This window comes from Neoarthrinium moseri (assembly GCF_022829205.1).
Source record: "Neoarthrinium moseri strain CBS 164.80 chromosome Unknown scaffold4_Wmoseri_CBS_16480, whole genome shotgun sequence".
NCBI lineage: Eukaryota > Fungi > Ascomycota > Sordariomycetes > Amphisphaeriales > Apiosporaceae > Neoarthrinium > Neoarthrinium moseri.
Genome location: NW_026055118.1, coordinates 62,389 through 75,616, shown reverse-complemented (window position 1 = coordinate 75,616; position 13,228 = coordinate 62,389). Strand labels below are relative to the sequence as shown.

General features: G+C 52.4%; 3 protein-coding genes across 3 annotated transcripts; all 3 read left to right on the top strand.

Moving 5' to 3' along the window:
- Positions 1–1,112: 1,112 nt before the first annotated feature.
- Positions 1,113–3,258, top strand: JN550_001816 (uncharacterized protein; the record flags this gene model as incomplete). Its single annotated transcript, XM_049313042.1, has 3 exons — positions 1,113–1,203; positions 1,259–1,375; positions 1,430–3,258. 3 exons carry the CDS (start codon positions 1,113–1,115, stop codon positions 3,256–3,258), a joined length of 2,037 nt encoding a protein of 678 aa, XP_049175877.1.
- A 3,071-nt stretch (positions 3,259–6,329) lies between these two features.
- Positions 6,330–8,670, top strand: JN550_001815 (uncharacterized protein; the record flags this gene model as incomplete). The annotated part of the gene is made up of 2 exons (XM_049313041.1): positions 6,330–6,715; positions 6,786–8,670. The coding sequence occupies 2 exons, from the start codon at positions 6,330–6,332 to the stop codon at positions 8,668–8,670; spliced, it is 2,271 nt and encodes a 756-aa protein (XP_049175876.1).
- Positions 8,671–10,483: 1,813 nt separating this feature from the next.
- JN550_001814 (uncharacterized protein) lies at positions 10,484–12,595 on the top strand (the record flags this gene model as incomplete). Its single annotated transcript, XM_049313040.1, has 6 exons — positions 10,484–10,561; positions 10,677–10,708; positions 10,779–11,264; positions 11,313–11,555; positions 11,624–11,895; positions 11,979–12,595. 6 exons carry the CDS (start codon positions 10,484–10,486, stop codon positions 12,593–12,595), a joined length of 1,728 nt encoding a protein of 575 aa, XP_049175875.1.
- Positions 12,596–13,228: the final 633 nt, after the last annotated feature.

Genomic DNA, 13,228 nt, shown 5'->3' with positions numbered 1-13,228 from the left:
CGAGCTTGCGACATGATTGAAGGCCAGACAAAGGGGAATGTTGGAACCTGCCTTGCATTGCCTTGCCTTGCCTTGCCTTGCTTGCCTATGCTTATGGGGATCGTGCTAGGGACTGCCGTGGCATCTTGCAAAGCCCCTTTCATATCGGCCTCGTCTATCTGAGTATCGCCACTCTAACAGGTCATCTGCACCAGGTCAAGAGCAAGAAGCAGTCCTGACGTCCAGATGCCGAACCTTTGTGCTTTGTGATACCTGCCTCTGCTCCACGTGCGCTGCGCTGCGCTTGTTCTCCCATATCACACTACGGTACCCATCCCCATAGACGAAGGTCAACGGAGTGTCTCGCATCCGCACAAGCCGCTTTATGCCCTCAGCTCGAGGTAAGGTGATGCACGGAATCCGAAAGGGCAAGCTGATCCATTGAAACTAATCCATTTCCAGTTCTAGCCGAGCATCTCGAGAGCGCAGGGACAGGGCTCCCTAGGCGGTTTGGGTTGTCCGTGCAATCTGTGACAAGGGGGGAGCTGACAGGGGTGCATCAACACCCTCCACAGTTTCGAGACAGACACCGCAACAGCTTCAGACCCCTTCACCGATCTTTACACCACTCGATCTTTCTTTAGTCACCTCGCCTTGCCATTGATCGCTCCTCGTCCAACGTACACCCTGGACCGAGCACTGCCCGTGGCGCCTTTCTCTTACATCGCCTACGGCATCCAGCCCAGATCTGAAAACTCGAGATCCGAGAACCTTGTTTCTAAAACAAGCTGCTTGGTTGGGTCTTGGGCAAGTCTTTGACCCGTGACGTTGGCCTTTACTGCATACAGTGGGGTCGTGTGTCTCGTGTTTCGAGGATTTTGTCATATGTTGTGAACCTTACTCTTTTCATCAAAACCTTACAGCAGCAACAACAACAGAGCGTCATACCAGGGCTCAATCCGACGTTCTCACCCACCACCGCAGTCGACTAAACCCGAATCAACAGGGCGTCGACGGAAGATCGAGGCACTCAACCGCATTGAATGGTTGAAGCAACATCACTGAGAGCGAGGAACGGAGACGGGAAGGAATAAGCAAAGCGCATGGCGGCATATCCACGTGAGTCGGCGTTCATGCCGACTGTGAAATGCTCGCAATGTGGCAACGAAGTCGAGATATCTCTGATGGGGGAGCATGTCTGCAAGGGCGCTGCGATATCAGACCGTATGTTCCCCTTATACTTCGTTTGCGTCATGTAGCTCTGTTAACCATGTCATAGAACCCGCGCCGGCAGCGGCACCAGATCTGTTAACGGGCGCATTTGCCTCACTGAAGCAGACCGTTTGGGGCTTCGGAAGCCGTGCACCACCACCAACGGTAGACACTTCGGCAGCAAGTGAGTTAGAATCTGATAATGCGTGTGCTTAGTCTCTTGCTTATCGCTGTATAGATCAAGCATTCGCCAAACCTGATGAATTGACCCCAGTAAGTGCTTCGACTGGGTCTAGGACAATTTCACCGAAGACACCCACTGGCCGCTTAGGGTCTGGGACGAATGGCGACGAATATTTCTCCCCCGCCATAGCAGGTACGACATCGCCTGGACAGAATGGACGAACTGGTAGTTACGGGGGGTTTGAAGAACCGCAACCGTATGAGCCTGAACCGATGTATAACTACAGCTCAAGTCCGAAGAAGCAACCGGCTACCCTTTTACAACGCATGAATACTATTGCGCCTGGCCCGTTTGAGATCAACCGAAGGGCAGGGGCTAAGAATGCTTTCGCGCCGAAAACAGACAATGCGCCAACCTCAAATTCGATCGTGGATGATATGGCTAGGAGTGGATATGGGAACGAGCGGTCATCATCAGCAGCTTCTTTCTCATCAAGCCCTGGCAGCATGCCACCGCCTCGAGTACCTCGTAAGAATGGATATGGTGGGTTCGGGCCGCCACAACGCGAGCAGGAAGAGAGCTTTGAACCACGACCGTTCGGTACAAATCAACGCTCAGAGACTTTCCCAAAGCAGAGCCAGAACAGAGTCGACAGTGTGCCTGCCCGACCTCCCTCGGCACCTGGTGTGCGACAAGATCGGATGCGGAGACCAACCAACGAGAGTACAGAGCGCCCAACGATGACTAGGGACCGGGAACAGCGACCGTCGTTCGGCATGCGTGACACTTCACGACCACCTCCACCACGTAAGAGCCTCATACGGCCGCCTACAGCTACTCAGGATGCTCCATCAATTAATCTCGCGGATGAATTCGGAGTGGGCAACCCTTATCATACTCCTTCGGTATCGCAATCCTCGAGCAATTCTGGCTACAGCAATTCGGGCTACAGCACGTCACAGCTGAGCCAGCCAAGCTCAAATTCGAGCCCAGCACGGTCAACAGGGTCTAGAAGGAAGCCATCTGACACGTCCAACTTCGATTCTCTGATGAACGATCTTCAGTCTTCAATGGACTCTTTGAAGCCCAAGGAGGTACTCTCCGGGCGCCCAGAGCCGCCGGTACAAAAACGTGCACCAAGCAGCGAGCTCCGGGCACGCCCAGATGACCTCAGGTACGATCCGGCCGTGCAGAGTGGAAGTAGGCCTGGAAGTAGGCCTCGGCCAAGATCCCCGCTCGCTTCGCCAGATGCTATGGAAAACTACTCTGACCGAGTAGACCCTGCAATCCAGGGCGCGCGTAGCCGGGATCCGCCGGCGCGGACGCACAACCGTCAGCAGTCCGCAGGACGGTCTCGTGGGAACTGCAAGGCTTGCAGACTCCCCATTACAGGCAAATCAATATCATCAGCCGATGGCCGTCTTACGGGCCGCTATCATAAGGCATGCTTTGTCTGCACGACGTGCCAGAGCCCTTTTACCTCGTCCACGTTCTACGTCCTGGACGACCAGCCATACGACGCCGAGTGCTACCATCGTCTCAATGGCAGCTGTTGCACAACCTGCGGTGTTGGAATCGAAGGGCAGTACCTTGAAGACGACTCTGCACACAAACACCATCCAAAATGTTTCCGTTGTGGCGACTGTGGCAAGGTTCTCCAAGATGGATACTTTGAAGTTAATGGAAGGGCTTACTGCGAACGCGACGCATGGCGACGCGTACAGCAGCCGGTCATGCCACCCATGTCATCTGGTCGTGGTGGACTGAGACCGCCAGCAAACGGTCGTCTCGGCCTTCCCAGCGGCAACCGACTGGGTCCTCCTGGCATGAGGCCCCAGATGCCCCGGATGGAAAAGAGAATGACGAGGCTAGGCATGATGTAATAAGGCGAAAGCCCTTACGTCGCCCGACTGTTCTCCATGATACCACGACTCTCCTTTGTTTAGCGACAGTCCACTTCGAGCACATTTCTGAAATTACCAAGTTTTAATCACCAGCATGGCAGCGCTGTTTGCCTTCGGGAATATCTCTTGTTGGAGCCTGGAGTTGGTGTGTTAGCATTTGGGCATTCGCATGGTTTTGCATATACCCAGACTTTCCTTTTCTACATATACCCCTAGATGCGGGCTCTTGATATGCTTCGACATCTGGATTACTACTCTTTTATGATGGAGACTTCTGTGGAAGTTGTGTTGGATATGACAGTCCTTTAACTCTAGGAGTGCCGGGAGCAGAGGGGTTGGGAGGTTGGAACCTGCTCCAGGCATTTCTGACGCATGCTGAGCATCGCCTGGCGATAAAAGCTTGGCTGGTGTCATTTATGGGCACCTTTGTTCTTTTTCGAGATGAGTCCAACGACGTTTGATGAGAACCCCACGCCGTTAGAGCCAATAGGTATCGGAGATAGTACCGATAATCCGCGGCGTCACATACATAATATAGTCCCAATCACTCGAATTTCAGGCTCAGAAACTCATCCGGCTGACAAAGTGCACAATCCCTATCATGAACCCAAAACGTTCTTGAATACACTTGTTCAGGAATTACAGCGAGCATAGGCTATGCGAAACCTCACTGCAGAATCGCTCTAGCAGCAAACGTTTTAAGTAGCATTTCGTCAAGCTGAAATCATGCATCGAGCCTGCCCTTTGCTATAATACCCCCTAGCTAATGCACCCCCGAGACAGCTGTTACACAAGATGAGGGGTCGAGAGAGCTGGTTCAACCATGCCAAAAGCGGAGTGCCGACCATGGTATATGACGGTCTTGGCAGTCAGTGATTTGCAGAACTGATCCTATCAGATCGTCAAAGGTCACACGAATGCAGGTACCAACAGAGATTCTCTGTTGACGACTGCAGTGAACGCTGTGGCGCTAATGAACATGTCCAATCCCAGACCCGGAACTCGAGGGTCAGCGCAAGACTAGAGATCAAACCCATCCACTGTGGCTATAATTGGTCAATTAAAGGCAGCACTAATGACTTGAATGGCGGTCCATCTCGTATCTTCTGGGGCGCTTGGAAACAGGGGCCCCAAGCCAAAGCAGCATACTATGCTTGGAGAAGTGGCCATTACGCCCCGTAGATATAGTAAATGGTCGTCTTGATCTGGCTGCAGTTTTCCATGCTTGAGGGAGACTGTGACCACTTTCAAGCTGAGTTGGCCCCGAACCTCAGCTGTCCAACCGTGCACTTCGTGCCGCCATCCTTGCTACGCTTTACACCCGGCAGGCGTCGAATCAGCAAGCTCGAGACCTGTTCTTACCGAGCACGGATGCTCCTGCAAATCTAAACCTAAACACTGACTTTGGCAGCGCCCCGGATTTCCAAGATGATGAAACCCTGGGATCTGGCACGTGGTGATCTGCTGTCACATCAAGGAAGCTGCTCATGACCATCGCTGTAAATCTCCATGTGAGCACTGGCCTGAAAAGTTTCGGGAGGTGGCCGACCACTACTTCCAACACCCGCTCCTATCCACGCAATTTAATTTCCGGAGCCTTGCGATGCGAAGTCGAGTTACCTGAACATCAAACGGCTTGGAAGCCAACTAACTGTGGTAGTTTGGGTAGTAGCTCAAACAGAGCCTTGGGTGCAAGCCACAATGCGCTAGAAAGATAGCAGGCCGTGATGAAGAATTCTAGCCGCGCCGCTGAAGAAAGAATCATGAGTGATCCGATAGTCGAAGTGGGGTGAGAAATCGATAGGCGTCTTTCAGTGCATAAGTGCGCCTGTGCAGCTAATTGAGCTCGCGCGTCTCTAGTTATCACGAACGCTGCAGCTTTCAACTATTTGTCAAGCGTCAGGGGCGAGGAACCCCTGTCCTGTTGAGATCTGTCTTGCTGTCGGGGACTCATTCGTAGTCCCAGATGATGAAATCCACGGCGATTGGCCCACAATACTGCGCTTAATCATGACCCCTCTACACATCAGCCCTGAACATCTAGTTATCTGCCTGTGCTGCATCCGACTGTGTTGGTACTCAGCGCCTGCGCCGTATCATCCTCCCTTGGCAGGTTGTTGGTTCATGACTCCGTCCAACATCCCACAAACATGATTAGCGAAGCAAACAACTGCGCAGTCCACAGTAGCTTGGCACACATAATTCGGGCCCCAATCGAGTGTCTGGCAGATAGTGATACAATATCAAGAACAAACAAAGACACTGTAAGGAAGTGCGGTGCCGGGTGCGTCGAGATGGTAAGGCGGCGTCTACTGCGTATGAGCTCGAGGACTCGAGGACAACGGGTTAGTTAAGCTCTTCCAAGTTTGCGCTCGAAACGGCCGGATCTATGGACTGGTGCTTCTCCTTGCCTCCCACCGAGTCTGATGTGATATGACAAGTACATACGGATGCGCACGATACGTCAGAAGGTCGGGGGGAAGCACCTGTCAACGTAAGGGACCCAGGTCGGATTAGGGGGTTACAAATTAAAAACCGCCCACTTTTGAAGGCGATCGCTGCGGCCAAGACCGTCACGATATTACCATGCCCATCCCCGCCCGTCCCTCGCGACTTTAAACTCACCTCTAATCGTCTCTGCGCCTCTACCTTCATACACTTCACCCGGTTTTTTTTTTTTGCTTTCGGTCTCTCCTTCCCGCCCCCCGCTGCAGTGAGGCGACCCGCCTTTGTGGATGGACACTCCCAGCTTTGGCAATTAAACATTCGGCCTGCCGCATTTTCTGGCGTCTTCGCAAGAAGCCCCGTCCGCTCCTTTACCCTCACGAACACCTTTTTAACGACATCCCTTCTACAGAGCTGCAGCTCTATTTGGCGGCTCCGAATCCACCGTCGCTGATTTCCACCTGCCGCGATTAGATCCTCCGCGTTACACGATGCGCATGGCGACAACCAGGACGATCTGATTCGCCACGGTATTCGAGCGCTCGAAGCGATAGGATACACCCGAGATCCACTTCTTTCGCACGCCGCGAAACACGAGGGAAGCCATGTTGGCCGTTCAGCCTCGCCGAATCTTGACGCGGCCCAAGAGTCTGTTCGTGTTTGCACTGGTTGCAGCAACTCTTTACTGGGTCCTGCTGCACGGTTCCAGCGTCGGCCGCCATGCCATAGGACCGCAAGACAAGACCTCGGAGCGCCCGGCGCCTCACACCCAGGTTGGGCAGCCTGCGCAGGGCGCAGAACAGGAGCAAACGCCGCTGCAGGGAGATTCAACGTCGAGCGATGCCGAGAAGAAGCAGGGTCCGGCCTCCGGGTCGATTAACGCTGCCGCCGCTGCTGCTGAAGAAGAGGAGAGAAAACAGCGCGAGGAACATGACCGGTTTGAAGATGGTGTGCGTAAGCAATGGGAGTTGGAGAGTGATGCGTTGGGAAGGTAAGTCAGTGGCGCAACCGCCAAAAGCGCCGCTCCCGTGCAGGAGTGCTGGTTCTAACGTCATTTACAGGCTTTCAAATGCCGGTGCCATCTACGGCAATACCTTGGCAACTCTCGTGAACAAAACCTCACCGCGGAAAAAGATGTTTGACGCGGTGTTGAAGCCAGCGGACGAGATGACGGGCTTCAGTGTCGACCGGCCCTTTGTCTACGACCCATATCCCCACTACAACAACAAGGAATGGAAAGCTACGAAGAAGGCCGAGTTCACGGCCTGTGATGGACCTGATGGGGTACCAGTAGAGGATATCCGGGTCTTTGCAGGTGCGCCGCATGAATTTCCCGCGCCCGGATTCGGTAGCTACGAAGTCCTTAACATGGATGGAAACCTCTGCTTCGAGAGGGAGACTAGACTCAGTCCATATGGCTATTCGCACAACGGCAACCACACCAGAAAGCCAGAGGACTGGGAACAGGTCAAATGGGGTTCATTGCAGGAGATCTGTGTTCAGAAAAACAAGGCGAGGTTCAATAGTAAAGGGGCGCCGAACCCCTACTTGGATGCTCTGCATAGCCGAGATAACAGCACCTCTGATGAACAGTCCGAGACCCCAAGCACCACCCACGTACGCCAAAAAGCTGGCAAAAAGGCGCTACTTCGGAGGCGCTTTCTCGGCACGGAGGAGAAGCGAAGCCCGGAGGTGGTCAAAGAGTCGAGGACTGCACTTTTGATCCGCACTTACACAGGGAAGGAATACAGCGAAAACGACAAGCAGATTGTCCGATCTTTGGTTACTGAGCTTTCACTTCGTACGGGCGGACAATACCAGGTCTTCCTGTTTGTCCAGGTCAAGGACAATACCATTGGTATTTGGGAAAACCAGGAGACGTACGAGTGGATGCTTCACCAGTCCGTACCTAAAGAGTTTGTCGACATGACAATCCTGTGGAACGATGTCGCAACAGAGTCAACGTATTCGAAGCTGAGCTCTAAGCAAGCCAGCGTTCACGTTGCGCAGTGGTTGTCTGTACAGAAGTTCGCACAAGAGTTTACCGAGTTTGATTATGTTTGGAACTGGGAACTCGACTCGCGGGTTACTGGCCATCACTACGATTTTCTGGAGAAGTTAGTGGCGTTTGCGAAGAAGCAACCTCGTCGCGGCTTGTGGGAGCGCAACGAGCGATTCTATATACCTTCCGTCCATGGCGATTACGACACAGACTTTCGCAAGGAGGTCGAGAGCCATGCTGTCAACGGCTCAGTATGGGGGCCTCCCACACTACCTTTTATTCAACCTGTCGGACCTGAGCCTCCCGTTTCGAAACCCGAAGACGACGACTTCAAGTGGGGTGTTGGCGAGGAAGCTGATCTGATCACCCTTGCTCCTATCTTCAATCCCATCAACAGCTCATGGATTGGTGGCACTGATGTCTGGGGATACAATGATTCAACGCACGACTCTCAAGACCTACCACGAAGAGCGACTATCATTACTCAATCTCGAGTCTCTAGGCGCCTTCTGGATATTATGCATGTCGAAAACCTGAAGGGCAACCATGTTTCCTCTGAGATGACCCCCCAGACTGTAGCGCTGCTACACGGTTTCAAGGCAGTGTATGCGCCGATGCCTGTGTTTTTCGACCGGGCCTGGTCCGGCGACAGGCTCGCAAAGTGGTTCAATGGTGGGTTGAACGGCGAGAGTGGCGGTATTGGAAGTGCGATGGGCTGGGGACGTGAAGGCCGATATGGCGGAAGTACCTGGTACTATCGTGCCAACCCCCCGCAAAGATTGTACAACAACTGGATGGGCTGGGAAGATACCGGAATAGGCGGTCTAGAATGGGAAGACATCCACGGCCGTCCTTGCCTCCCACCCATGATCTTGCACCCGATTAAGGACGTCGAGGAGACCGAGCCAGGTCACACAAGTGAATCGAGGCTGCCTTACTCTTGAACATTGCTTCGGGTGGATTCGAGCAAGTTGAAGTACCCAAGCCAATTCTGAGGAGACTCGATCAAGCATATTGCTCACTAAGACGGACGACCTCAATTTTGGCACTCCGGATGGTTTCGTTTCTTCGAACTCGATTACCTGTGTCCAAGTAACGTGCGAACAAACTCGACTGAACAGTTCGTCGTGGAGCTTGAAGCCCTTATGTTGCCTTCTGTCTGAGCTGTTTGGCAATCTCTGCGAAGCTCGCCGACGGAGCCCTTTTGACAGGGCCCGTCAGCCGACAGGTCCGCCTGATCCGATTCGCGGGGATCTCGGCATTGTACGGCGGGAAAAGATGTACCATATGGAACCAAAACTACATACCAGAGCATTGTCTCTGCATTGGGCGGCGTGTTGGTGTTCTACAGAAGGACTATTTGGTCTGCACATTTCCATATTTAGGATTTAGGGGCTTTATGTGCTTTTTACGATCGTTATGATATCCATTTGCATTCATTCTTAAACCAGAATTATGCCTTGTCTATCTTTGGCCATTTCTGTGGTAATGCGCAGTTGTCGCAGCATCGTGTGCATCGTATATGCAACTAACCTAGTTCTATATCTGCCGAGGTGGTTTGGAATCTTTTTGGTCTCGATTAGTGATGTCTCGCCAATTTAGGACGAAAATAAATGACCCCGTGCAGTAATGCGTGGTCCTTGGAATCGCAGCTCTTATAGGGCATCAGGTAGCGAGCCCCCGGACGTGGATGAGTAATCTCCATCATTGAAGCCGGGAAGAAGCGCTTTTTACCGCCCTGGGGTCGAAGCTGACGAATTGATCAGTACGCTGTGCGCGTTAAATACCGAGAGATTCCCGGCTGCTGCATGCATGTAATCCGCCCTCTACGTCGTTGTCCAGGCAAGGCATGCTGCAGTCGTATCTAAGCCCTGCCAAGAATGTCCCATTTCAGCCCCCCTGTGACAGGGGTCAGCAATGAGCGTAGTGCAACAATAGAACATATGGCTCAATGAGATGCGTCAGCTTTTTGCATACTATGGCAGGCCTATCCAAAAGTACCGTTTCAAACATTGCTGACGCCGACAAAGTGACCGCAATGAGTTCGGTAGGCAGAGAATCATGGTGCTATTGCTGGAGGCTGAGCAGGTATAACTGACTAATGAGAGACACCATCGTAGGGAGAAGCTGAGCGGGTTAAGTCGCGATAGCAGGTACTTGCGGATGCAATGTGCCTCACGCTGACAGACACTGATAGACAGCGGAAACAAGTATTTTCGATCCCGCTCCACTGCTCGCGGAGCCCTCCGGAGATACCATCCATCTCGCCCTGGGGTCCGGAGCTCCACCGCATGGTACCGTGCAGCTGACGCTTCCTCGATGATCGCTGCGCCTTACATAAGTAGGAACTCGTATCAGGCAGTGAGAACGTGTACAGTATGGCGCGCAAAGTTCGGGGTTTGCGCAAGCGGAAATATACAGGGTTCTGAGACACCTGTGTTGTGCATTAGATGAGCTCTTACCAAGCTATCAGGTCGACAGTTATCTTATAAACCTATTGCCTATCTTGCAACGCCGCTGCCGTGCAGAAAATTCCCCTCCTCGCCTGGGTTGAAAACACGTTATGGGAGAAGAGCTAGGCTCACGACGCCGGCCGTCTAGCCCGCCGCGGAGACAACGGGCTTGCCAGCCCTGCTCAAGGGCGAAGGCCCGATGCAACTTCCCGGAGAACTATGTTGCGGATGGCTGTGATCGGTATTATTCAACCGTTTAATCCAGCAGCCTGTCCAATTGTCAGAGTTACTAACCTATATAAAGATGCCGACGAGTTCAAATCGAATGCACGCCTCAGACTACGAAAGTGTTGAGAAGGCCAAGACAGATCAGACACTCGAGGTGCGTAGCCATTCCCATAGCGGGCTTTCCAGCAGTTTTCCCATTGACTGCCGCGTTGACAATGCTATACAGCTTGGAAAATAACATACTTGACATGGGCTGACTTGGTATGAAGCCAAAGGACCTCGCCGGAGCACCGAGAGAATGGTATGGTCTCAATCTTGCCGTCCCCAATTGACAATTTCTTGTCCTTTCATGAGACAAACGAACTCCAAAGCGAAGGCTCACACTACGGAACTCCTTCGCCCGCACTACATGGAGAGTATTTGGATAGAAATACCTTCCAGGCATACGGCTTAAATGCTTACGGTCCGGTCACACAGCACTTCGACGCTGAAGACCTTGCAGCACCGCCCACACGGGCGTCCTTCCCACCGATTGGCGTAAGCTATGCGCATGACGTACCCTCTGGTCCCGGCTTCGGTTTGACATGGAGTCAAGCCTCCCAGGCACTCGCCCTATTTAAGGTGAAAATGATGCCCGAGTTCCCATTCGTGGTGCTCGAACGGGACGTATTCGCAGAGCAACTCTGCTATGAGAGCCCATTGCTCTTCCGCAGTATTATGCTTGCCGCTGCACCGGTCACCCTGGCCCAGCGAAAGGAAATGAAAAGAAGTATTAGTGCCTACATCGGCCAACGCATAATAGTATTGGAGGAGCGAGACCTGGATCTTCTCCAGGGGTTATTGGTATTCATTGCTTGGTATGATACCTGGAAGCTGGCGAAACACTTCGTTCTAACGGCACGCAGGGGAAACCATAGCTTTTACTTGGATCGTTATATCACAAACCTCATTTATCTTGCCGTTGGACTCGCTCATAATCTTGGGATCACACGCCTCCCACCGTCCTGCCAACAGAAGGTGAAGCAAGCTGTGGGTGCCGGCGATGTAGATGAGGCGATGAGAGGGAGAGCCTTGACGACGGTTGCGGAAGAATTCCACACGCTCGAAGAGATGCGCGCCTTTCTGGGATGCTATTATGTATTATCGGTGTAAGTGGTGATGCTCGCTAGTTCTACCAGCGTTATGCTATGCTAGAACCACTGACTTGGGATCCCAGCAATTCATCTCAGTTCTGTCGCCAGAACTCACTTCAAAACGATTACATGAAGTATTGTCTGCAGTACGTTACGGATTCTGGCGACTATTGGCCAGACAGCTACCTTGTGCGGATGATCAGGCTACAGCAGGTTGTGGATCGTATTTCAGCAACGTTTCCGGCGGGTAGCGAGAGCGGTGTTCCTGTTCAGTCCTTGATGAGGGGCATCCAGCCCATCCATACACAGATCAATGAGATCTGCGGTAATATTGAGCAAGGACAAGTGCAAAATAGTGAGTTCGTATACTTCCCGCAAGCCTTGCATCTTAAGGCGCTTGTCTCCTGTACATTCATCGCTCATAACTGCAATTCGCAGTGACTTTCTGGATGAAGTACAACTATGTGCTGGTCCGACTATATGAGCCCGCAACGCGCCTCTCTACGACGGTCACTGGGCAAAATGCACTGCACAGATCCCAACATCTTACCAGCTGTCTTCAAGCTGTTAAGTCTTTCTTCACCTTCCTGCTGTCGTCCACTCCAGCGGACCTCCTCTATCGCCCATTCACATGTTCAGCCGAACTGATCACTGTCACTGTCACGGCCTCGCGGCTACTGCTCCTCGACGTCGATGGCTGGGATCTAGATGGGGCACGGCAGACTCTCGACCTGGTCTCTATCATGGACGAGCTTATAGCAGCTTTCGATAACGCCAGCCTTCTACAGAAGCGCCGGGCAGTAGAACCCATCGAGGGTGGATTTTTACCCAAGGACAATCCGGATGATGAGAAGGAAGATGTGTTCATTAAGTATGTGCACAAAATCAAATGGATAAAAGTTTGGTTTCAGACCCAACTCGTGGCCCGAGGCCTGGTACCGCCCAGCGAGCCGGACGTTGTGCTTCCTGATGTCTGGTCACTGGATGAAAATGCCGGAAATCAATTCTGGCTTGGCCTGGTGAACGGCAGTACTTGGGGTTCGTTTGAGTTCTGAATCATAATATAAATTGCAAAAAGGTCTGCAGTGTGTCGTTTGCAGTTGTGTGCAGTTCAGATTTTGTAGGTACTGACAATCTGACCCGAGACCTCGCACGAATCTCACATTGGGCCAGAGATCTCGGAAGCAACATTCTCGAAAGTTCCTTTTACGTTGACCGACTTTTGGAACGGAACTGGCGAGCTGGAATGCTGCTGTGTGGCACAAAGTAACATGCTGGACCTATTGTCTAAGTAGTTATCTAGTGCACGACCCAGTGTTGTTTGAGAAAATGGTTCGGGATTAGTACTGGTGCCAGCTGAAATGGTGTCTCAGGGGCCGCAGGTGAACGTAGTGTAGGTTAGGCTACTGCCTGGAAAAGCAAGTTAGCTGCAGCAACTCGGAGCTGCAAATAATGACAACTGGCGCCTGGAAGCTGTGTTGAAACATACTTATCACTGGATTGTGATGTTGAAGTTGGCACTTCTCAAAGGACGGCCGTGTCTCGCATGATAGAAATATCTAAAGCGGGTGTCACAGGATGGCGTCAAAATCTGAAGCATTACATGCTGAGACTTTGTGAGAAGCAATGCTGTGCATCATTGTTGATAATGTCCTTCACCGAACCCGAAATAATTATGTGCTCTCGTT